The 26,970-nt window shown below is 39.3% G+C and overlaps 1 protein-coding gene across 11 annotated transcripts in view; it reads right to left on the bottom strand.

The window, feature by feature from the left end:
• Nucleotides 1-26,970, bottom strand: part of SEPTIN11 (septin 11) — a 222,213-nt gene that overhangs the window by 150,852 nt on the left and 44,391 nt on the right. For all 11 annotated transcript variants that reach the window (XR_005215890.1, XM_037830046.1, XM_037830040.1 and 8 more), the window contains exon 2: nt 15,398-15,512. Coding sequence is in view for 9 of the 11 variants with exons in the window: in XM_037830046.1 (XP_037685974.1) it covers nt 15,398-15,512 (115 nt within the window). In the remaining 2 variants the exon portion in view is untranslated. The remainder of the gene's footprint in view (nt 1-15,397; nt 15,513-26,970) is intronic.

Here is a 26,970-nt window from a genome sequence, read left to right as displayed (position 1 = left end):
TTATCTTTGATGCAGTAGTGTGGGGCAGACTGATTAATCTTTTTGATTAGGGTGTGACCTTTTGATTGGATGTTTCCATGGATATATGACCCACCCATCTGCGGGTGATCACTTTGATTGCATAGTTTCAATGGAGGTGTTACCCCACCCACTCAGGGTGGGTCTAAATTAAATCACTGGAGCCATATAAATGAGCTGACAAACAGAAGGGACTCAGTGCAGCTGAGAGTGACATTTTGAAGAGGAGCTACAGCCAAGAGGGACACTTTGAAGAATGCCCAGGAGCTGAGAGAGGAACTGCAGTTTACAGAGACATTTTGGAGACAGCCTTTGAAAGCAGACTTTTGCTCCAGAGAAGCTAAGAGAGGACAAACACCCCAAGAGCAACTAAGAGTAACATTTTTGAGGAGCTGAAGCCTAGAGAGGAACATCCTGGGAGAAAGCCATTTTGAAACCAGAACTTTGGAGCAGACACCAGCCACATGCCTTCCCAGCTAACAGAGGTATTCCAGATGCCATTGGCCATCCTACAGTGAAGATACCTGACAGCTGATGCATTACCTTGGACACTTTATGGCCTTAAGACTGTAACTGTGTAACCAAATGAGCCCCCTTTTATAAAAGCCAATCCATTTCTGGTGTTTTGCATTCCAGCAGCATTAGCAAACTAGAACACCTCCCTAGAAATGCCTTAATGAATTTCAGAAACTTATTTAGCCTAAGAGATCTTGAGCTTACAGATCAAGATGTTCTTTACCTCTGGATAGAGAAACAGGACGTATAAGTTTGCCCATGGTCAGTTTGTAAAATACAAAGACATAAACTGTATCCTTTCTCCTTCTACCTCTTAGTTTGTAATACTCAATTACTGAGCTTGTTACTCTAAAAAAAAAGAAAAAGACTGATTCCATTTATATTGAAATAACTCTCTGATACCATCTGATGTTATCCAAAAGAATTATATTTTTCAAAACAACACTCTTGACAATAACAATAATAGCTAATGTTAGCACGTTGTGCCAGGCTCTGTGGCAAGAGGTCCCAAAGCATTATCTCCTCTAAAGTCTACTACAGCCTTCATGAAATGAAGGCACTATTTTTTTCTTCCATTTTATAGATGTGGGGCTAAGGCTTAGATAGGGTTTGGGAAACTTGCCCACAGTCACATAGCTAAGGGTTCTTACATAAGTTTGTATGGTTCCAACACCTACACTTAACCGGCACATCATTCTGACTTGACTATTACAGAGAAAACTGACTGCCCAATATTTTCCAGTTATGGGTATGAGTCTGTGTGACTCTCCCCATATTATCTTTCCCTATTCAGCTGGAGTTAAGGTGGCAAACATTCATTAAAGAATTTGCCCAGTTTTAGGGTGATGACTGAGACAATGGTCTTATTAATTCACACTGGTAGTTTAAGTCAACAAGTGTTCAATGAATCCCTAATATGTACACAGCAGAGCGGCAGGTACCTGGCACCACTACACCAAGCAAATGGATCAACAAATCTGAGACACAAATGTGGAATGAATGAATAACATTTTAGCTCAACCTTCAAAATAAGCAAAATTCCCTCTTAATTCTTATTCTTATGTTGAGTCAAATACAGTTGACAGTGAGAAAAATACATCCTTGCCTTGGGTAGTGGTGGCTGAGTATGTGTATTGGGGGATGGTACAGACAGGGAAGTAGAAATCTAGGACTTCTTTTCTTTTTTTTACTATAAAATTCCCCAATTATATTTCCAGCTCAATCCAAACATGCCAATGTAGCACAGCCCTGTCAAACAATCACAATCCCAAAGATTTTCCAGGGAATGTTTCCTCTTCTTGAGGAATGCTATGATGACTTTTAGGATGATGATAAATTCCATGGGGTAGGGGTTTTGGATGTATTATGCCCCCCAAATGCCATGTTCTTCAATGTAATCTTGTGGGGGCAGACGTATTAGCGTTGATTAGGTTGGAACCTTTTGATTGTTTCCATGGAGATGTGACTAGTAACACCTCTGATTAGGGTGTGACCTATTGATGGGATTGTTTTCATGGAGGTGTGGCCCCACCCATTCAGCTTGGGTCTTGATTTAATTACTGGAGCCCTATTAAAGCTCACAAACAGGACTTCAGAGCAGCTACAGCCAAAGAGACACTTTGAAGAACATACAGAAACTGAGAGTGGAGCTGGAACACAACCCGGGATCAGCAGACGCCAGCCATGTGCCTTCCTAGCTAACAGAGGTTTTCCGGATGCCATTGGCCTTCCTTCAGTAAAGGTATACTTGTGTTGATGCCTTCATTTGGACATTTTCCTGGCCTCAGACTATAACTTTGTAACCAAATAAACCCCCTTTATAAAAGCCAATCCATTTCTGGTATTTTGCATAACGGCAGCATTAGCAAACTGGAACATAGCCTTAGGGCAATTCTCCCACTGTAATGGCAAAAATCCACTTATTCATTAGAAGTTCTGTATTACTCACTGCTTTCCAACATAATACAAAAGAAGGATGGAGCCTTTCTGGATTTCAGCTTTCTCTAATTAAAAGCCTTATGTGGTTTGCCACCAGCTACAGTGATTCACTTGTTATTGATCAAGTACCTTCTGCCTTACTCTTTAACCTTTCCCACTGTGCCCCAAATATATCTAAGAACAAAGAATTCCCTCCTTCATCAGACTTTACCCAGTCAGTATTTTCTAATGCCTACTAAGAACTAAGCATCGACTCTCTGCTTCTCTTTGCTACTGAGAAGATGGCCCAAGTCGGTACTGCTTGTAAGTTTAGGTAACATTTGTCGATCACCCATTGCAGAAGCAGTTTTCAGAAAACCTTTAACTGATTAAAATACTTCAGATAACTGGAGGATAGATAGTGCCACAACATCCACTTATGAGATAGGAAACCCTCCTGATTATCGAGGGCAAAATTGCATGAAGAAGCATATATTCCTATGTATCATGTGGCCTGGCAGGTTACCAAAGAAGACTTTACCACATTCGATTATATACTGTGCTGGTTTGAATGCATTATGTCCCCCAGAAAAAGCCATATTCTTTGATGCAGCCTTGTGAGGCAGACATTTTGGTGTTGATTAGATTTGCACAGAAATGCACCCCAGCCAACTGTAGGTGATAACTCTGATGAGATATTTCCATGGAGGCATGGCCCCACCCATTCAGGGTGGGCCCTGATCGGTGGAGCCATATAAATGAGGTGACAGGCAGAGGGAACTCAGTGCAGCTGCAGCTGTGAGTGACGTTTTGAATAGAAGGTACAGCCAGCCAAGAGGGACACTTGGAAGAAAGCACAGGAGCTGCAGATGAGAGACAGTTTGAAGACGGCCATTGAAAGCAGACTCTTCCTCCAGAGAAGCTGAGAGAGGACAAATATCCCAAGTGCAACTAAGAGTGACATTTTTGAGGAACTGCAGCCTAGAGAGGAACGTCCTGGGAGAAAGCCATTTTGAACCCAGAACTTTGGAGAAGACACCAGCCACGTGCATTCCCAGCTAACAGAGGTTTTCCGGACACCACTGGCCATCCTCCAGTGAAGGTATCCCATTGCTGATGTGTTACCCTGGGCACTTTATGGCCTTAAGACTGTAACTGTGTAACCAAATAAACCCCCTTCATAAAAGCTAGTCCATTTCTGGTGTTTTGCATTCCGGCAGCATTAGCAAACTAGAACATATACTATGTATGGATGAAAGCAATCTGAGAGATTTGAATAGAAAGGGTAGTGAAGTTAAAAACTGAAAAGTGGAAACTGAACTACTTGGGAGCTAGTATCCACAAAAACAACTTATTATTGAGGATCCCTGTTATGGGAATGACTCTGACTTTAAGACTGTGAACTAGCAGTGTGTTAGGTGCTGCAAAGCATTTTTGAAGTCACAATAAAGCTGCATCCATTCACTGCTGAAGGCCAACAGTGATTAACATCTTTACAGTGATGTTCCAGGTTTTTCAGTCAATCAGTGTGTTAAAAGTGTGATGCTTCATAGCTCAAGGCCACAAATTTTTTTTTTCAATTGACTTATTGTTTTTATCTTAAAAAATAATTGTGGATGGAAATCAATGTTGTGTTTGGCAGAAGAATTAATAAAAATCTTTGATTCAGACAGTTTATGGGATACATTAAATATTAAACAAATTGGACTGCTTATGTTGCCCCAATTACAAAAATAGTGGAAGAAACAAAATAGTAGAACCACAAAATATAATGTTTTGTGTGTGTTTTGTAACAATAATTTTCCAGTGTTTAACCTTAAGGTACGAATCCAATGATGGCTAGCATTCTAATATGCTTAATGAGTAATTAAAACAACACTTTCAGGCCCAAGTCAATATCTGAGCCCATTGAGACTTTTAAATAATCTACCTCTTTATTAAGTCAATATGTATAACTTGATGGACAAATGTCCTCTATTCACCTACACTACCTCTCTTTTTACTCCAGGGGCTTGAATTAGAAATCTCTAGTCATAAGGGGCTCATAACCTTGACTGGAAGTATTTTGAGTCACACATACTCAGAGTGTACACTTGTATGTTAGAAGGATAGGAAAGAGAATGATTTATGGTATGGAATAAATCTTTAGCATTATTCTTAATTTTTGTCTATCTAGTTTATTTCATGGGGAAATCAGTTTTTTGTTCCCATTTGGGCCACCTTGCCTCTGAAAATTTATATCCAGAAAGGACACTGTATGCCGTTTCATCTTATGTTCGCTTTGACAAATGTGTGTGCTTTATATGCACTTATAACCCAAATGTCAAATATTACATATTAGGTTAGATGAGAAAAAATAGTTTAAAAAGCTGGAACAAGAGAATTCTGTTATGTTGAAGTCCTTAAATAATATAATTTCTGTGTACTTAGAGATAACTGTAATTTCAAATTCATTTGGATATATATCAGAAAAGGTGGTTTTCAATATAAATGTGGGGGTATAAAAATACAATTATTAAAAAAAAAATAACTAAGCATTATGCTAAGTACTGGGGATACAAGAATTAATGAGCCAGATATGGTATTCTCCCACTGCAAAGAATCTGGCCTGGAACATGAATGGATACCAATCACACTCTAATTTATCATTGTGGGAACTATTGTAAATGTCTTGCCATACCCATATTCCTCTTATAAGCAAGACCTTACTTTTCACTGTGTGACCCTGCTTGCTGATCACAGATAATGTGGTCAGGGCTAGGCCCCTGCCCAAATGCAGCTTGGAAGTCTGACCATTATATTATGAGATAGTGCTCCATACTGTAGGGTGACTAATATATCCATCAGAACTTCTCTCTTTGGGAGTTTGAATAAGAGATATACAATCTGCATGATACAATGAAATGGAATGAAAAAGTCAAGATACACAAAAGGAAGGGAGAAAGCAGAAGCCACAAGGCAGCAAATGCTATAAACATACAGATACTGAGTATCAGAAATTCATTGACTCAATTGATATTTGAGTACTTACTACGTGACAAGCGTAGGTGCAGGGGACAAAATGGTGAATAAAAACTGACAACTTGCAGGCTGTTTGAACTGCTGTGTATCCTGTGTCTTTCCACGGCTCCGTGAGATCTGCCTGTATGGCAGTTGAGACTATTTCCTGCCTTCCTTACTTTCTTGAATATTCTTACAGAAAGCCCCATCAATAAAAGTAACAAACTAGCCTGTCCCCCAACCTGATGCTTAACAATTATATATCACAATCTCATATCCATGATTCATGAGCTACCTTATAAAGGTCTCTCCATTCTATCAAAGGTTCTGTTACTAAAAGGTGACCCACTTTTGATCTCTTCCCCTAAGAACAGCAATAAAGATTTCAATTTACATAACAAGAATTCTAGGTTACCTGGACAAGACTGATATTACTGGCTCATTTTACTAGGCTGAGAATTACTTAAGCACATGTGAATCAGGAACACCATACTTTTTCTTAAAAGGCTAGGTAATTTTAATTACCACTTACATTAAGGTGGAAATTGTGAACAATTAGCAATCCAGGACCTAGTTATAGCACAGGGTTAATCAATGGGTTGGAAAAACCACTGTTCCTCTAAATTTCTGAGTGTTTTGCTTTCCATTTCTATACTCTGTGCTTTTAAGGGCCATAATTAGATCCAGCTACTCCAGCAACAGAGTGATTCACCAAAAGAAGCTCAGTAGGAAATGACAGCTTTTGGAATAAAAAGAATTACAGAACTTGAGGAGTTTTTCATTGCTTTAGCTTTTGAGTCATCTCTCTAACCTCAGAAAGCAAGGCCCTTTTCTATACTTTTAAGGACTCACAAAAGAGCAAAAAGGCTTCTTTCTAATTGAGTAACTTAAAGACTACTAGGCATTGGTTCCAATTTGAACCAAACAACCACAACAATATTTTGAGAAAATTAATGCCTAACACTAACTTTGAAGCATTTCAAAACTCCTAGCAGAGTATCTGGCACATAGTAGGCATCTATTAAAATTAATGGAAAAAAAAAGATCATGGTGATCATTTATATTGACATTTGCGTCTTTGGTAGATTTTTCAGTGTGTGTTGTACATTCTATTCTAAATTCATCTGCCTAAACACTCAGTTATTAAGATAATTAGAAAGTTACTCCTGAAGTGCTATCTGTGGCTTCTGTTTTTCCTGCTCCATCCAATTCTGGTGAACATGCCACCCATAACACAGTGGAAAGCAATCCTACCTATTCCATTTTTTGTCAGGCTTACTTAATCACAAGCTGCAAATTGGACATGAAAAAATAAAATAGAAGGATAGTATTATTAATTAGAAGGTAACTGTAGATTGATCAAATAGTTGATCTATGACTCAGCTAAATAGGCAGTGTTTCCTATTATAATTGCCAAGACTGACTACTTGAATAATTATCCAAGTAATTATGCATGAAGGTTTGCCTCGCCTGTAAATATTCTACATTTTATTCTTGAATGGAGCCAAAGAGCTATGTGCCTAGGCTGTGTTGTAACTCCTCATAGAATCGCCTGTGATGAAGCATGGTTTGGCACAGTTCCATCAGGCTGCATGAGGGACTTGAAGGAACAGCATGTGACACTTGGCATTGCATGGAGTGAATGCACAGAGAACCCAGACCACTATATCTCACCACAATTCATTTCAGAAAATCCACGGGAGAAATTTTTCCAGACAAAACTGTGTTCCAGCTGTGTAAAACTGTGGAACAATGGTTTTGTTTTTACTTTATAGATACTGTAAATCTTGGCACACAATGTGTGTGCAATAAATATCCATTGAATGAATGAATAAATGAACTTCTTCCATGCTCTGACCATTAAGCTTAGAGATAAATGTACTGCCTGATAGAATAAATTGCTAGAGGAGGATATGATGGTAGGATTTGAGTTCTAACTGTCCCTGGCTTCGCCTTATTTTCTTGGGTTAATTTTATCTTTACTCCATTTGTTCATTCATTTTACCCTGTAAGCCACTTTATAACCTTTCCTGAAAAAACAAAATGGGATAAAAATGCTAAAGATTTGATTGAAAAATTCTACAATTTGTGTTGACTCTACAGCCTTGGCTAAAATGATCTTAAACTTGTCAGTTTTCTATTCCTCTTCTCTCATCCCCTCAGAACAATTATTTCTATTTTCAAAACATATTATTAATCTGTTTTGACACTACTCTTGACCTGGGCCCTTTTCAAAAGCAGGAATGTTATAGTATTTTATTCATCTTTATGTTTTCATAAAGAACTGACACATAGTAGATGCTGGATCAATATGAGTTAGTGACGTTTTGGAAAATAAATGAGAGGTAAATTTAAAATTGTGAAGATAGGCTGAATAATAATTTAGATTATTTGGGGGAAATACAGCATGGGTAAGACAGAAAAGGCTTATATAAACTAAAGTGCAGCTTTGGGAGCAATTTAGTTTGTGTAAGGATGGTGGTGGGTGGGGAAATTATGAACGGCTGGGTGTGCTATTACCTGATTCAGCATCAGAATTCTCCTCCCAGTTAAGTGAAAATACTCTCCTCTATTACATTTCTACCCAGGACTGAACAGAGATGGGTTCTAACAGCAGACATTTAATTCTGTATCTCTAAAACTACATTAAGCTTATGCCAAGATTGGTTTCTACCCTGGTTTATTTCCTCTGCTTTCAACCTACAGGCCTTGCCACAAAACAAAATTATGACTCTAAGATCTTTTTGATAAAAAATCACAGCTTTCTTGGTGGGATCACAACTTTTTTTTTTTTAAATCCTCAATTCCCTTTCATATTTATCACATGAAAATAAAGTAAAGATGTTATAAATATCAAACATGCACACCATGTAAGAAAAAAATACAAACAGAGAGCATGATGACAAGGACGGAAGAAATCACCATGGATACTCAAGTTAAATACGACACCTACTCTTCTAGGTGTCTGTCCAAATATTTTGATCAACTAGAACTTTTTTAATAGACTCTCACTTTAAAAACAGATGGACCATTGGTTGACAGCAGTTTTTTCTTATACGGATTTTTGCTATAAAATATTCGTGGTAAAGGGATTTGATGTGTTCTCCCTCTAAGGACAAGTATACTTAATATTTTATGCTGACATCCCTAGCTCCCAAAGAGTTAATACTGGCTCCAATCAAAGGGCTCCAAAGGGTTAAGAAAAAGAACCAGGATAGCTGGATATGTGAGCCTTGAAAGCTGTCCAGGGCTTTTTGTGGAGTGAAAAATGAAAATGTAGAAAAATATGAGCAGCATGATCTTATTTGTATAAAACCAAAACAAAAAAGTACCTACGTAATTACGAGAGAGCTGTTTTTCTGTCCAGTGTGTCTCTCCCATGCCCAATCCCCTTTCTGATAATATAACTTCTCTTTCTTATAGGGATCTTCCCCTGTGTTAGGGTGGGCTAACGCCCACCTCTCTCCAAGCCTGAGCATGTTACCAGGCCTGCTCAATCAGAGACTTCCTGTGGCTGTTCAGCCAGGGTTGACAGCAATGACTATTATTCTCCCTGGGGTTGCTAAACTGGCAACACAGGTAAGGGCCATCCTACCACAGTAAGCAGAAGGAAGCAGCACCGAGAACCAGAGGCAGGGCTCAGTCTCCGTTTGAACTCCTGGAGCCGGTTATTCTCAGTTACAAGGTATAATAAATTACTTTTCCTGCATAGGTATGTGTTTTGGTAAGGGAGGCCCACTTTAACTGAGTTTGAAACTGGATTTCTCCAACTCTTAGAGAAATGTGCCTGATATAAGAGCAGTCAGAGAGAGATGCAACATTGCTGGCTTTGAAGATAGAGGAAGGGGGCCAGGAGCCAAAGAATGGGGGGCAGGCTTTAAAAGCTGGAAAAGGCAAGAAAACTTTCTGCCCTAGAAGTCTCAGAAAGGAGCGCTGCTATTGATTTTAGTACAGTGAGACCCTTGCTGAACTTCTAATCTATAGAGCAGAAGGTACTAAATTTGTGTTGTTTTAAGATACCAAAAAAAATTCCTAATATGGAAAGATGTAGAAACTTTCTAGGATTCCACAGCATTGTCTCTATGGAATGGAAATGGGGCAGGAAGAGACCAGACAGGATTTTATATAAACAAGCATGTATTATTTTTATTAGCTTGAAAAGCTAATTTTAAACATGTTTAAGAATGGAACTAGAATAAAAATCTAAGAATCACAAGTTTCAGCACCCACCCAGGAGAGTCAGGATAGCAACTGCTTTACAAATCCAACAGGGCAGCACTGATGTGGCGTGTGAAGAATTACAAGTAGCATCATAATCATGCTATTTGACACAAGGGGTCAACCACTGAGCCAACGCATCCCATTGCCACACCACACATTCTGTCAAACCAGGCCCTTCCAGCAAGTCCAATTTCACTGGAGGCTTTACGGTACTGTGCAGGGCCAGGACATAACTATCAGATATATTCTTGAAGCTGATTTTGGAGACAGGGCTGGGGGAGGCAGAGAAGAGAAGCCAGAAGAGTAATTGGCCTAGGATTACAATTTAGCACACTTCTCAGTAGAAAACTAACAAATTGCCCACAAATTACTATGCTAATGAAGAACTGCCCAGCCTTTACCGTAAGATAAAAAGACAACTCATTTATGCCACTCTGTAGAACTAGCTGCCACTCAGGAGGTCTCCTGCAGAATTTTAAAAGGCTTCATGTAGGGAAAAGGGGAGTTGGCTGCCCTGGTCATGTTTCTCTCCAGTCATTCACTTATCCAGGGCTTAAGAACTAATACCAAAGAGCGAGCTGATCTGGAGTGCAAGCCAATTGTGGCTTTCTGCTAATGAACACCCAGAACAGAGGCTTCTTTAAATATGTTCCTCAAGAAGTTTAAAAAAAAAAGGAAAATATCTGCCTCCCCCTTTCCCATAAGTAACAAATAAGCAAACTTAACACACCTTTTCTATATCCAGTTCATTTTACTTGGACAGAGATGTAAGTCTGGTACATTCTGCCAAGCTTAGGGGAAAGATGGTCCACTTGGCTATATATAGAATACCTTTTGTTTTGTCACAAAGTAATGTCTCAGAAGTATATGCCCAGAGAACAATGGCAACAAGACACAACCCAATTCACCTCACTGCTATTTGGTCATTTATCAGCAGGGAGAGGGAGGTGAAGGAAAAGGCCATTTTCTGTTTCAGGGACATTTCTACTTCAAACTAATGGGAGGTTTATACATTTTCCTCCCTTTTTTCTACCTTCCTCTTCTAAGTTTAAAAAGGAAATAGTGAGAACCTAAGATGATGGCTAGGTGAGACAGGGCAAAAAAACACCTCCGTGAAAAATACTAGATAAAAACTAGGTGACCCAGAATACCGGTTTCAGTGATGCACCAGCTGGACAAGGTCTGCTAAATCCACAGGGCCCATGCACTTGGTGAAACCAAGAGTCTGCATTCTGAAACAAGTGAGTAAGCTGGCTGAAAGACCTGCAGCCGTGCTGCGGTGTGGGGAAGCCAGGGGTTGGTGTTTGGAGACGGACTGGTTCTTTTAAAAATAAATAAATAAATACAGGGGAAAAACCCAGGATCGGCTGCAGTTGTGACGGTGGGAACCATGCAGTGAAGCACAGCAGGAGCGGGCTGAGCTAGCCTCTTGGTGTCTGGCATGGAGGATAGCCCACTGCAGATTCCCTCAGGGCCGGGGGAATGCAGGGGAGAGCTAGAAGGAGAAAGAAACCCCACAGCTTGCAGCTGGCTCCCCAGTGGGCTGGAGACACTCCTGCCCAGGGCCGTGCCCACAGCCCAGAGCCGCACCAGTTGTCCCAGAGCTGGGAAGGAGGAACTGTGCAAGGAGGGGGTGGGGTTGAGACGTCCCATTCAGCCATCTTTGCATGAGGCTGAGAGCGCCCCTGCAAAGCCAGCAGCCCGGGGCTTCCCTTGAGGGACAGCACACACTTGTGACGTAGCACAGCCTTCCCTCAGCAGAGGTCCTAGAAGATCACAGCTGAGAAGGGGGGCCCACTCAGAAAACCCAGGGATGCTGCGTCAATGCCAGTGGTTTGTGGGTCAGCGACAGAGAGGGTCTGGGGCAGAAATGAAATGAAGGCTTAGACTGTTGCAATGGCCTTGACTCTCCAGAAACACCTGGGGGGTTCGAATACTAAAGCTGCCCTGCCTCCCTAGCCACCAGGACACATGCCCCACATTCAGGGCGGACGGCCCCAGCAACATACCCAAACTGAGTTCACCAACTGAACCCCACAAGAATCATTTCCCCACATACCACAAGGACAAAGTTAAGGAGAACTGACTTGAGGGGTATAGGTGACTCGCAGACACCATCTATTGGTTAGTTAGAGAAAGTGTACGCCACCAACTTCTATTTCTGAAAAATTAGATTGGTATTTTTTTTTTACAACTTGAAAGAACCCTATCAAGCAAAGCAAATGCCAAGAGGCCAAAAACAAAAGAAAATATTAATGCATATGATAAAACCAGACAATATGGAGAACCCAATTCCAAACACCCAAATCAAAATATCAGAAGAGACACAGTACTTGGCACAATTAATCAAAGAACTACAATCGAGGAACAAAAACATGGCAAAGGATATAAAGGACATGAAGAAGACCATGACACAGGATATAAGGGACATAAAGAAGACCCTAGAAGAGCATAAAGAAGACATTGCAAGAGTAAATAAAAAAATAGATGATCTTATGGAAATAAAAGAAACTGTTGGCCAAATTAAAAAGACTTTGGATACTCATAATACAAGATTAGGGGAAGATGAACAATGATTCAGTATCCTAGAAGTCCACAGAACAGAAAATGAAAGAACAAAAGAAAGAATGGGGGTAAAAAATCGAAAAAATTGAAATGGATCTCAGGGATACAATAGATAAAATAAAATGTCCAAACTTAAGAGTCATTGGTGTCCCAGAAGGGGAAGAGAAGGGTAAAGGTCTAGAAAGAGTATTCAAAGAAATTGTTGGGGAAAACTTCCCAAACCTTCTACACAATATAAATACACAAAGTATAAACGCCCAGCAAAATCCAAATAGAATAAATCCAAATAAACCCACACCAAGACATATTCTGATCAGACTCTCAAATACTGAAGAGAAGGAGCAAGTTCTGAAAGCAGCAAGAGAAAAGCAATTCACCACATACAAAGGAGACAACATAAGACCAAGTTGTGACTACTCAGCAGCCACCATGGAGGCAAGAAGGCAGTGGCATGACATATTTAAAATCCTGAGAGAGAAAAATTTCCAACCAAGAACAATTTATCCAGCAAAACTGTCCTTCAAATTTGAGGGAGAGCTTAAGTTTTTCACAGACAAACAAATGCTGAGAGACTTTGCCAATAAAAGACCTGCCCTACTTCAGATACTAAAAGGAGCCCTACCGACAGAGAAACAAAGAAAGGAGAAAGAGATATTGTGCCAGTTTGAGTGTATTGTGTCCCCCAAATGCCATTATCTTTGTGGTCTTGTGTGGGGCAGAAGTTTTGGTGTTGGTTAGATTTGCTTGGAGTGTGCCCCACCCAGCTGTGAGTGATGATTTTGATGGGATGTTCCCATGGAGGCATGGCCCTGCCCATTCAGGGTGGGCCTCAATCAGTGGAGCTATATAAATGAGCTGACTCAGGGGGAGGAAAGGGAGTGCAGCTGGGAGTGATGTTTTGAAGAGGAGCAAGCTTGCTAGAGAGGAACGTCCTGGGAGAAAGCCATTTTGAGGCCGGAGCTTTGGAGCAGACGCCAGCTGCCTTCCTAGCTAGCAGAGATTTTCCGGACGCCATTGGCCATCCTCCGGTGAAGGTGCCTGGTTGCTGATGTGTTGCCTTGGACACTTTATGGCCTTGAGACTGTAACTGCGTAGTGAAATAAACCCCCATTTTATAAAAGCCAATCCATCTCTGGTGTTTTGCATTCTGCAGCATTAGCAAACTAGCACAGATTTAGAGATTTTTAACAGATATATATAGAACCTTGCATCCCAAATCACCAGGACACTCATTTTTCTCTAGTGATCACGGATCTTTCTCCAGAATGGATCATATGCTGGGACATAAAACAAGCCTCAATAAATTAAAAAAAAAAAAAAAAAAAATTGAATATATTCAAAGCACATTCTCCGACCACAATGGAATACAAATAGAAGTCAATAATTTTTGAATTGTAACTCCACTATTTACTTCCTACATGATATAAAATACACAAACTCTAATGACAAATCAGTGATTTTGAACTCATTGTAAAATATGTAATTTTTGACAAGAACTATATAAAGGTGGGGGAATGCAGGAGTATAGGAACATAGTTTATGTGTACTATTGAAGTGAAGGTGGTATCAAAGAAAAACAAGATCGTTATGGATTTAAGAGGTTAATTTTAAGCCCCACAGTAAACACAAAGAAATTATCAGAGGATATGACCATAGAGATGAAAAGTAGAGTATGGGTTAAGAGAAATGGGGGAAGGGGCAATGGGGAGTTAAGAAATGAGTGTAGGGTTGCTGTTTGAGGTGAAGGGAAATTTCTAGTAATGGATGGTAGCAAAGAGATAGCATTACAACATTCTAAATGTGATTAATCCCACTAATGGAATGCTAGGGAGGGGGTGGAATGGGAAGATTTAGGCTGTATGTATGTTTCCACAATTGAGGGAAAAAAAAAAAAGACAGTCTAAATAGATGACAGTTGAATGCTAAGGATGAATTTGGATGGGATTGGAGGATAGAGGACAGGTGGCTCAAAGGGACACAGTTGAAACATAAGGAAAAGGAAATTTAGAATGTAAGCTTTGTATCATTGTTGAATCTCTTGTACTTCTTAGCTGCACTTAATGGAACTGCATAAAAGAATGTTCTTGTTCATGGGAAGTGTATACGTGAATTATAGTGTATGTTCAAGGATGTGTGCAGCTAGCTCTCATATGTTCAGAAGACAAAGCAATAGATGATGGATGATAGATAGGGAGGGAAAGAAATAGCGGTGTGACAGCATGTTAAAGTTGGTGGATTGGGGTATCAGAGGAGGGAGGTCAGGGTATGCTGGAGTTCTGTGTATGGGGTTTGTATTGTTTTTGCAACTCTTCCTATAATTATGAATTTATTTCAAAATAAAATAAAATAAATGAAATTAAAAAAAAAAGAAGGAAATAGTTACAGAGACAAATAAAAACTCCAAGTTCAGAGGCCTGAACTAAAGTACAACATTTAAGGGATATGAATAAAACATACCAAGGATGTAAATAAGTCAGATCTCTTAGCCTTTTCCACTTCCAGGAATAAACTAAGGTCAATTTAGTTCCCAATTTAAGTACAGAAGGTTAATTCAATAATTCAGGCAGAGAATTTATCTAAAATATAAAATAGAATTTCAAATTGTTTTGCTGTAAAAGCAAAAATTGTAAACGTTATAAACTCATTGAAGTAATTAAGAGTAGTTCTGTATTTTACTTACTTAAGTAGCATATCTTTAAAAAAAAAAAAAAGTTAATGGAGATTACTATTGCACCATAGCCAGAGACCCTAGAAACAAATTTTTACATGGCTTTTGAACTACATTACTATATACAGCTCAGTTCCTTCTTTCAACTTCCTACAGATCCAGTCAGTGTCTAAGACCCTCTCTCCACCAAAAATAAAAATAAGTGTTTTAATAACTATTAAACTGACCAATTGCTTGATTATGTGACACAAATAAAAACAATAATTTGGGTAGCACCACAAAGCTTACAGAGCAATTACCCAAATACAAATCTCAATCTTTTGTAACTGTAGCATGCAGAACAGGTATTACCCTGCTTTACTAATGGAAAAAAAAAAAAAAAGAGTAAAACTATCATTCCCATGAATTTCTCTGAAACATGTCCCTCTGACAGTTATTCCTGGTACCTAAGGGCCAGACTTCTTGCTCAGTAGCAGATGATGAATCACTTACCAACACACAGGATGTTAAAACAGAATCCTTGAGAAGTAGACTTGTTGACCAGCTGGTCAGGGAGACTGTCAAATCCAACATGGCCAGAAAGGGACAAGTTTCGAAGATCTTCATTCTGGAATTTCAGAGGGGGGATATTTGAGAATCCATGAACCATCCCACCTAGGTATTATACTTTACAGATATTACCCTCTCCCCCTTCTCCTTTTTTACATGCATGGAAAGAAATTCCCTCTGCACCCACACCATCCTTGACTTCTACATCACAGAAGTCACTGACAACCCCAAAGACATGTTCTTTCCACAAAAGCACTGTCTTCCAAAGCAGACTCTTTCCCAGGACATCTCATTCCTTGTTATAGTGCACCGGTCCAGGGAAATTTAAGCTTCTAGCAGTGGCTATTTCAGATATGCATAAATAGATTGGTCCCATGAGTGACACTAAAAACTCTACCCATTTTGATAGCTTCCATCACTCAAGAAAAATCCTCAATTTACTTTCAATACAAAGGAAGGAAGGAAGGAAGGAACAAAGGAAGGAAGGAAGGAAAAAAAGACTCTTTCAGATACATAAAGGAGCTTTGAGAAGCTCACCGTGGAAGATACATACTTGTTACAATTATGGAAATAATGTAACTGCCATAATGCAACATGTTTAAAATTACTCAACACATGAATTGACCCATCTCCATGATTAGACGTACAGTCTTCTTGAGACTGCTTTGCTCTCCCCCTACACAGCTCCTAGCAGCTTCTTTACTTACTAGGTCTTCTCAGAGTTACTGATAGAGAACAGAGTAAAGCAATTACCATACATTAAAATAGTCAGGTGATTTATGTCATTACATGAGATGGTGTTGACTACCTCCTCAACTCTGAAAGCATCTCATGCATTGGTTGGTGACAATATGTTAAATTTTTCATTCCCTGGAAAGCAGAGGTCAGCCACGGTCCTTCAATTTACAATATCACAGTTATGGTTGCATTTCCAGAAACTGGATATTAAAAGCCTTCTCTTAGAAGACAAGAATCCTTGTGTTCAGCTATGTTGCCAATTAACTTTATATTCAAAATACTGAAGTGACAAGAGTCTCAAAGTTCCATTTTTTCCAAATAAAAAAGAAAAAGCTTGCAGAGGATCAATTAGTTGATGCTTTTAAAAACCGGCTTTATCCTCCTATTTGTGTTATTCTATGTAATCATGAGGATGATTTCTTTTCATAGTCAAGAACTAAGACCCCATTTCTAAATCTCTATGGTCACTATATAGGCAGAAAAATGTGACTTCATAAATGCAGTGGTTACAATGTAATGTTTTATAAACAATATTATTTCTAAGGTCCTTGCCAGCTCTAAAATTCTGATTCCATGAAACAAGATGAAAAGTCACCACACTGCTGGAATACCATGGTGGCAGCTGTAGGTTTGAGGTCAATGGGACAGTGAACAAATGCCTCATCTGTAAAGTGAATAGAAGACTAAAGTAGGCACTTATCCTTGAACAGGAAGGATGATGTGGTCAACTGTTCCTAAGCAGCTTCCAGAGCAGACCTCAGTGGGCAGAAGTTCTGATAGCTGGCCAAATCTCCAACAACTGTCTACTTCTCACAGCCCCAATTCTAGTACCTGCCTCTTCCTCTGCAAATAACTCAGAGGTTCAGACAGCAGGTATTTTTAGGGTGTTTACCACATCCACCAAGACTTGGGGGAGGAGGATTTGAAATGAGTCCTGGGCTATATTTAGAACTCTTTCTGACACAGCTGTTGGGTGGCTGTTGGTGGCTGTTGTGTATCAGGCAAGGAGAAGCCGCCCCACCAGCCTTCACCTCAGTTGCTTGCTGACTTGAATAGTCACTGAAAGGAGTAGAGAGACAAGGTAAGGAAGATGATCATCCTACATTCCTGCTCCTCTCTGCCACAATACTTTGTTTCCAGGGGAAGAAGGGAGGGGGGAGGTGTGGGGTGGGGGAAGTGGGATTAACTGCTCTGAATTCTAGATTGTTGGGTTTTTAGATACCAGATATCCACTCATGAGCCAATCCTGGGAAAGAATCAGATTTAGTAATTATAGCTCTCATCCCAGAACCCAATGCTCAGCATCTCATATTCTCACCGTTTCCAAAACACCAGAAGCCACCCATGAACCCACTGAGTATTTTTATACCCATTGAAAACCACATACAAAAATGAAAAGTTATAAAGCAGTTTGAAATTTAAAGTTATATCTTTCTCTGTCTTCTAATTTTGTAGTATAAAATATATAAATTTAATAATACAATTTTTAAATTTCATAATTTGAGCCCAATTCTTTGCCTCACATTAAAGGAATCCTGAGAATCATCATCCATCAGTAAGTGATGGGGAAAGAGGAAATAGGAAATTCCTCCTTTGGTTTATGAACTGGCTTTTAAAACTGTGAAGCACAGTAGCAAATTCTGAGCAATGAACCTGATGACTCACACAGCAGATGAATTGAATTCTTATGCTCCAGAATTTTATTGTGCCATGTTTATTGCTTCTTGCCTTCCTTCTATCCAAGGAATCTGGGCTCTTTTTGAGTCTATAGTCCTAGTCCCAGGGAATCTCATATATTCTCATGCCAGGAACATTATCTGGAAATGACCCCCTGAATTTTATCTCCAAAACCCATCTCTTCTGCCTGGGTTCCAGTTCTGAATTTTTTTCATATGGGCAGTTCTCTAGGGTGGTCCTGTTTGTACCTCTAACTCATGTGCACAAACTTAAGTAATATTCCTTTCTCACAAACTCACTCCTTCTCCAGAGCTCCCTATTTCTGTTAATGGCACTTTCCTATGCTTCAGACTGCAACCCACCCACCCCCCATCAATTCCCAAGTCTTATCAATGCTACATTCTTCTCCTCTCTATTCCAGCTAATAACAGCCTCACAACTGGCTCCCTGCATGGTCCCACCCCTCTCTAATTTTCCTCTCTCTACCTTGTTACCAGAGTTCTCACTGCTTAAAGGCCCTCAATCCAAACTCCTTAGGCTGTAATCTCTGGCTCTCCTTGGGCTGAACTCAAAGCTCTGTTCCCACTGAATCTCCCCCTTCTCCCTACAGAACATCTTACACTGTAGTTAAACCAAATTACCTACTCTTCCTAGGACAAACCCAAGCTCCTACCTCATCCCATATCAGGGTTTACTCACTATTCTATATGGAATGGCCCTATATCTGAGGTTTACATAGCCAAACCCTCCAGATCCCACTCCAATTTTAGGTCCCCCATTGTCTTTTTTTATGAAATCTAAGGGAGAAGTACAGTATTCATTCCCCTTATCAATAAAAGGAAAATACTGATCAGATGAAGGTGGCTCAAGCTATTTGGTATTCTGTGATCATCATCATTAGAGCAAACATTTATTGACCATTTCCCATGTTCCAGAAAAGCCCTAAACATAAATGAAATAATTTATTTCTCTTAACAGTTCTATGAGATAGTTACTATTATTACCAACCTGTATTTAGATGAGAAAATGGAGGCACAGAGGTTTAGTAACTTGCCCAAGATCACACAACTAGTAAGTTGAACAAAATTATGAACCCAGGAAGTCAGGGTTCACAGTGCACACACTTAGTCATTACATTAGTGATATCTCTTGATTATTAAATCAGTTCCCAGATAATCCCAGACAATATAGTGTTTTCTGCTGCTATAAAAATCCAACATGTTAAAACAGAAAGAAAAAAATATTCTCTAAAACCGTAATTCTTTGGCAGCCCTAAGAGGTGGAAGTTGAAGATTAGAATTAGCAAAGTAGCTGCAAGTATATTTTCACTGATCCTGGCAATACCAAGACCAGATTGTGACTTTTAGCAAGTGAAGGCACATGAAACCCATAATCTAAAGCTTAGTTTTGTACATTTTTGAAACAAAAATGCCATCATGGAGCCACTAAGTAACTATAAGACTATAATTTATTTAGCCCTCCATTTGTTTATCTAGTAAGTGTTTATACTCAGATGATTTCTATAACCCATTTCATCATGATATGAATTATGATTAACCTCTATGGTATAAAATAAAATAACCAATCTTTAACTGAACTATCTCATTTTTCTCTTTTTAATAAAATCTCTACCACAGACACATAATGACTTTTTTATTCATTCAAAAATACTCATTGCTTAAAGCACCGGGGGAGCTAAAGATTTTTATTATTCACTGATAAACAGAATTCCTGTCATTAAGAAGTTTAACCAGTAGAAATGGGTTATATAAAAATGTAATTCTACCAAGGATAAAAGTGTTAAATGCCATGACCTTAACTATGGGGAGCCTTAGAGGGGAGAAGCGGCTTTTGCCTAAGGAAATTCAGGGGGTACCTTTTAGGAAGGGCTAGATCTCCCTGGATCTCCCAGAGAAAACAGAAGCTTAGCACAAGGAAGCTTTCTGGATAAATGCTACCTATGCACACAGGGTAACTTTATTATGAATATATACTCTGAAGTTTATAACTGACCAGTGTTTCAGATGCCTAGCTGACTTCATTATTGAGATAATTATGAAAAAGTATATAAGTATGTGTGTCAACACCTACATTCCAAGTGCTGCTTTAAAATACACACAAAGTAACTTATGTTCCATAATTCCAAACCTTGCTTCACCAGAAGCAGAAGAAAAAGGCTTGGAATCAGATAGACACAGGTGTGAATCCCAGCATTGCTTCCCACTTCAGTCTCTTGTTCCTCCAATGGTAAAAATGAAATACTTGTTAGGGTTTTTGAGAGAAGTTAAGGAAATGATATACATATGACATTACTTAGCATGTACTAGGTCCTCAATAAACTTGGGTTTCCTTTCCCAAAATTATATGGGAGGAACAGACAACTTTACTTTTAAAATCTGAAAAGAATTATGATTTACTCACTCCTGCTAGGTCTATAATTTTAGCATTCCAGGAGAAGCTGCTGATCAGCAAAGCCCTCAGATTTAGGAACCAAGAAAGTAAAATCACTAAGAGGAGAACAGATTGAACAAAAAGAAAGTGGAAGGGAGAATGAGGATTCTAGTATGAAGAAACTCCACCCTACGCAGGAAACGCATTTACAAAACTGGGGGGAAAGCCACAGAATCATATTCTTGTTTGCAGCATTCCTCAAGTCTACAAATTTGACATCCTCCAAGGCTGAAAACCATTCTGGATTCTCCATCTGCACATATGCTTCTATTTTAATCCAGCCCAGTGTCTCTGAAATTTAACAGAGGATTCCTAAATGGATTCTAATCACCATTTTCAAAGTGAAGCCCTTCCCTTTGGCGACTGGATTAGTAGCCTGTAGCCTCTGATCCTTATCAGCAAGGGGAAACTGGAGAACATGTTACCAAGGTGATGTATGTTTTCATTTGAGAACAATTAGACTTAATTGTTACCTTCACAAACAGATATTACAATTTAAGTTTAGAAATACCCCTCCCTTAAAATTTAAATTATTCCCCCCTTAAAATTTAAATTTAAATTTTTTTTTTTTTTATTTAAGTGGTAACTTCTTTTAGAGAGCTGGAGATTTTATTCACAGGAAGTGGTGATTACATTTTTCTCAAAGTCTCAATTTATGGATAATAAATTATATTGATCCAATCCACTTAATCCCCAGGCCAATATTTGCTTGTATGTAAAATGAGGAGATTTAACCAAATGACCTCTAAGCAATGTCTCTGATTCTAATGCTATTTCTAAGGTTTCCTGAGTCTGGAAATCAGAGACGCATATATTTAATCCTGTCTGTTTGTTTGGGGAAAGTCAACAGAGGGTGAAATTTTCCTGGTGAGATATTTCCTCTTACCAGATCTAGACTGGCTCAATTTTTAAATGACCCACGAAAGAAAGTTCTCATCAGTTAAGCTGGAAAATACCAAAAATAATGGAAATTTGTATGCATACCTCTGTGTTTTCTACCTGAACTTTTCATGTCTGCTTTTTAACTACAAAAATTATGACATATTTAACAACAACAAAAAGATATATACCTACCCTCTACAACTGCCTTGTTAAAATCAAACAAACAAAATAACATATCCTCTCAGTTATATCTACAGTCTTTCACAAGATTTTTGAAAAGTGGGTTTTCGATCCCAAAAACAAAACCTAGGAAATAACTGTTCTGTATAAGTTAGTTGCCTGTCTACAAAAGGAAAAGCAAACCTTTATTCATACTTTCAATCACTCAGTAAATATTGAGTACCACACTGTGCCCAACACTTTGTCAAACGCTAAGGATATGGTGAGAAAACAAAGCTCCCTAACTCATGGAGCTTATAGTCTAATATGGCACATAGATGTTAATCAAATAGTCACAAATATAATAATCATAAGCTATCCAAAGTACAGGATACAACACAATCTTATAGCTCCTGTGATACTCATTTTTTCTTTGAACTAATCTACCAGTTTATATTATGTAAAAAACATATTAGTCTACAGTGCTGTTAGATACTAATTTAGTATGTTACTCCTATGTACAGGTGATGTGAAGGTTTTATGTATTCAGAAGAAAACAGTCTTTCTGTCAGCATTGCCTAATGGAAAGAGGTGGAAATGATTAAGACTCAAGTTTAAGAAAATGGAAGTCAATTTAAATTGGTTTGAGATGGAACCACGGGCAGCAGAAGGGCTACCTTTTCCCTATAAAGAAGATGCCCACTTGGAGAACAGAAGAGGTGCATGTCCCTCCCTCATTTTAGTGTAGTGGCTTTTTCTGGAGTACTGTTTCAGCAGTACAAATGGCACCATGATAAAAGAGAGAGAAAAAAGAACTTCCTAATCCAAACATAAAATCCTTGACAGTCCACTGGCTGCTTCCCAGTATTTGGAGAAATTCTGGCCTCACAGTGTCCAAGGGTACTGACTGCCAATTTTATAAATATATACTCTCATCTAACTACATTCTAGAAGGTGTTGAATTGGTTTCATATTCTCTTAAAGAAGGGAAAGTTGATGGGAAATTTGGAAATGCCTTTTGTTCCCATGCAAAAGGGAAAACACTGGAATGCAAAGTATCAACCCAACCCACAATTATGAAGCCTGTGTTGGGATGTTTTCAAGGCTACATTTCTGAGGTAACTTTCATGATACAAAATGTCTGAAGCATCTATTACCAATGAGAACTGCATTCTTTAAAGATGAATTGGGGAGAGGCGGGGCAAGATGGCAGACTGGTGAGCTGTATGTTTTAGTTACTCCTCCAGGAAAGTAGGTAAAAAGCCAGGAACTGCGTGGACTGGACACCACAGAGCAATCTGTCTTTGGGCATACTTCATACAACACTCATGAAAACGTGGAACTGCTGAGATCAGCGAAATCTGTAAGTTTCTGCGGCCAGGGGACCCGCGCCCCTCCCTGCCAGGCTCAGTCCCGGGGGAGGAGGGGCTGTCAGCTCCAGGAAGGAGAAGGGAGAATTGCAGTGGCTGCTCTTACCGGAAACTCATTCTACTGATTCAAACTCCAACCATAGATAGACTGAGGCCAGACACCAGAGACTCTGAGAGCAGCCAGCCCAGCAGAGAGGAGACAGGCATAGAAAAAAAACAACACGAAAAACTCCAAAATAAAAGCAGAGGATTTTTGGAGTTCTGGTGAACACAGAAAGGGGAAGGGTGGAGATCAGGCCTTGAGGCGCATATGCAAATCCCGAAGCAAGGCTGATCTCTCTGCCCTGGGCACTTTTCCTTAATGGCCCTGGTTGCTTTGTCTATTAGCATTTCAATAACCCATTAGATCTCTGAGGAGGGCCGTTTTTTTTTTTTTTTTTAAATCCTTTTTGCTTTTTCTAAAACAATTACTCTAAGAAGCTCAATACAGAAAGCTTCAAAGAATTGAAATTTGGGCACGTCAAGTCAAGAGCAGAACTAAGAGAGCTCTGAGACAAAAGGCAATAATCCAGTGGCTGAGAAAATTCACTAAACAACACAACTTCCCAAGAAAAGGGGGGTGTCCGCTCACAGCCACCATCCTGGTGGACAGGAAACACTCCTGCCCATCGCCAGCCCGATAGCCCAGAGCTGCCCCAGACAACCCAGTGTGACGGAAGTGCTTCAAATAACAGGCACACACCACAAAACTGGGCGTGGACATTAGCCTTCCCTGCAACCCTCAGCTGAATGTCCCAGAGCTGGGAAGGGGGAGCAGTGTGAATTAACAGAGCCCCATTCAGCCATCATTTGAGCAGACTGGGAGCCTCCCAACACAGCCCAGCAGCCCAGAACTGCCCTGGGGGGACGGCACTCACCTGCGACATAGCACAGTCATCCCTCAACAGAGGACCCGGGGTGCACAGCCTGGAAGAGGGGCCCACTTGCAAGTCTCAGGAGCCATACGCCAATACCAAAGACTTGTGGGTCAGTGGCAGAGACAAACTGTGGCAGGACTGAACTAAAGGATTAGACTATTGCAGTAGCTTTAAAACTCTAGGATCATCAGGGAGATTTGATTGTTAGGGCCACCCCCCCTCCCCGACTGCCCAGAAACACGCCCCACATACAGGGCAGGCAACACCAACTACACACGCAAGCTTGGGACACCAATTGGGCCCCACAAGACTCACTCCCCCACTCACCAAAAAGGCTAAGCAGGGGAGATCTGGCTTGTGGAGAACAGGTGGCTCGTGGACGCCACCTGCTGGTTAGTTAGAGAAAGTGTACTCCACGAAGCTGTAGATCTGATAAATTAGAGATAAGGACTTCAACTGGTCTACAAACCCTAAAAGAACCCTATCAAGGTCAGCAAATGCCACGAGGCCAAAAACAACAGAAAATTATAAAGCATATGAAAAAACCAGACGATATGGATAACCCAAGCCCAAGCACCCAAATCAAAAGACCAGAAGAGACACACCTAGAGCAGCTACTCAAAGAACTAAAGATGAACAATGAGACCCTAGTACGGGATATGAAGGAAATCAAGAAGACCCTAGAAGAGCATAAAGAAGACATTGCAAGACTAAATAAAAAAATGGATGATCTTATGGAAATTAAAGAAACTGTTGACCAAATTAAAAAGATTCTGGACACTCATAGTACAAGACTAGAGGAAGTTGAACAACGAATCAGTGACCTGGAAGATGACAGAATGGAAAATGAAAACATAAAAGAAAGAATGGGGAAAAAAATTGAAAAACTCGAAATGGACCTCAGGGATATGATAGATAATATGAAACGTCCGAATATAAGACTCATTGGTGTCCCAGAAGGGGAAGAAAAGGGTAAAGGTCTAGGAAGAGTATTCAAAGAAATTGTTGGGGAAAACTTCCCAAATCTTCTAAACAACATAAATACACAAATCATAAATGCTCAGCGAACTCCAAATAGAATAAATCCAAAAAAACCCACTCCGAGACATATACTGATCACACTGTCAAACATAGAAGAGAAGGAGCAAGTTCTGAAAGCAGCAAGAGAAAAGCAATTCACCACATACAAAGGAAACAGCATAAGACTAAGTAGTGACTACTCAGCAGCCACCATGGAGGCGAGAAGGCAGTGGCACGATATATTTAAAATTCTGAGTGAGAGGAATTTCCAGCCAAGAATACTTTATCCAGCAAAGCTCTCCTTCAAATTTGAGGGAGAGCTTAAATTTTTCACAGACAAAGAAATGCTGAGAGAATTTGCTAACAAGAGACCTGCCCTACTGGACATACTAAAGGGAGCCCTACAGACAGAGAAACAAAGACAGGACAGAGAAACTTGGAGAAAGGTTCAGTACTAAAGAGATTCGGTATGGGTACAATAAAGGATATTAATAGAGAGAGGGAAAAATATGGCAAACATAATCCAAAGGATAAGATGGCCGATTCAAGAAATGCCTTCACGGTTTTAACGTTGAATGTAAATGGATTAAACTCCCCAATTAAAAGATATAGATTCGCAGAATGGATCAAAAAAAATGAACCATCAATATGTTGCATACAAGAGACTCATCTTAGACACAGGGACACAAAGAAACTGAAAGTGAAAGGATGGAAAAAAATATTTCATGCAAGCTACAGCCAAAAGAAAGCAGGTGTAGCAATATTAATCTCAGATAAAATAGACTTCAAATGCAGGGATGTTTTGAGAGACAAAGAAGGCCACTACATACTAATAAAAGGGGCAATTCAGCAAGAAGAAATAACAATCGTAAATGTCTATGCACCCAATCAAGGTGCCACAAAATACATGAGAGAAACATTGGCAAAACTAAAGGAAGCAATTGATGTTTCCACAATAATTGTGGGAGACTTCAACACATCACTCTCTCCTATAGATAGATCAACCAGACAGAAGACCAATAAGGAAATTGAAAACCTAAACAATCTGATAAATGAATTAGATTTAACAGACATCTACAGGACATTACATCCCAAATCAACAGGATACACATACTTTTCTAGTGCTCACGGAACTTTCTCCAGAATAGATCATATGCTGGGACATAAAACAAGCCTCAATAAATTTAAAAAGATTGAAATTATTCAAAGCACATTCTCTGACCACAATGGAATACAATTAGAAGTCAATAACCATCAGAGACTTAGAAAATTCACAAATACCTGGAGGTTAAACAACACACTCCTAAACAATCAGTGGGTTAAAGAAGAAATAGCAAGAGAAATTGCTAAATATATAGAGACGAATGAAAATGAGAACACAACATACCAAAACCTATGGGATGCAGCAAAAGCAGTGCTAAGGGGGAAATTTATAGCACTAAACGCATATATTAAAAAGGAAGAAAGAGCCAAAATCAAAGAACTAATGGATCAACTGAAGAAGCTAGAAAATGAACAGCAAACCAATCCTAAACCAAGTACAAGAAAAGAAATAACAAGGATTAAAGCAGAAATAAATGAAATAGAGAACAAAAAAACAATAGAAAGGATAAATATCACCAAAAGTTGGTTCTTTGAGAAGATCAACAAGATTGACAAGCCCCTAGCTAGACTGACAAAATCAAAAAGAGAGAAGACCCATATAAACAAAATAATGAATGAAAAAGGTGACATAACTGCAGATCCTGAAGAAATTAAAAAAATTATAAGAGGATATTATGAACAACTGTATGGCAACAAACTGGATAATGTAGAAGAAATGGACAATTTCCTGGAAACATATGAACAACCTAGACTGACCAGAGAAGAAATAGAAGACCTCAACCAACCCATCACAAGCAAAGAGATCCAATCAGTCATCAAAAATCTTCCCACAAATAAATGCCCAGGGCCAGATGGCTTCACAGGGGAATTCTACCAAACTTTCCAGAAAGAACTGACACCAATCTTACTCAAACTCTTTCAAAACATTGAAAAAAATGGAACACTACCTAATTCATTTTATGAAGCTAACATCAATCTAATACCAAAACCAGGCAAAGATGCTACAAAAAAGGAAAACTACCGGCCAATCTCCCTAATGAATATAGATGCAAAAATCCTCAACAAAATACTTGCAAATCGAATCCAAAGACACATTAAAAAAATCATACACCATGACCAAGTGGGGTTCATTCCAGGCATGCAAGGATGGTTCAACATAAGAAAAACAATCAATGTATTACAACACATTAAAAACTCG

The sequence above is a fragment of the Choloepus didactylus genome, chromosome 3 (assembly GCF_015220235.1).
Source record: "Choloepus didactylus isolate mChoDid1 chromosome 3, mChoDid1.pri, whole genome shotgun sequence".
Classification (NCBI taxonomy): Eukaryota; Metazoa; Chordata; class Mammalia; order Pilosa; family Megalonychidae; genus Choloepus; species Choloepus didactylus.
Note: the sequence above shows the minus strand (reverse complement) of the source record. Positions and strands in the feature narration are given on the sequence as shown.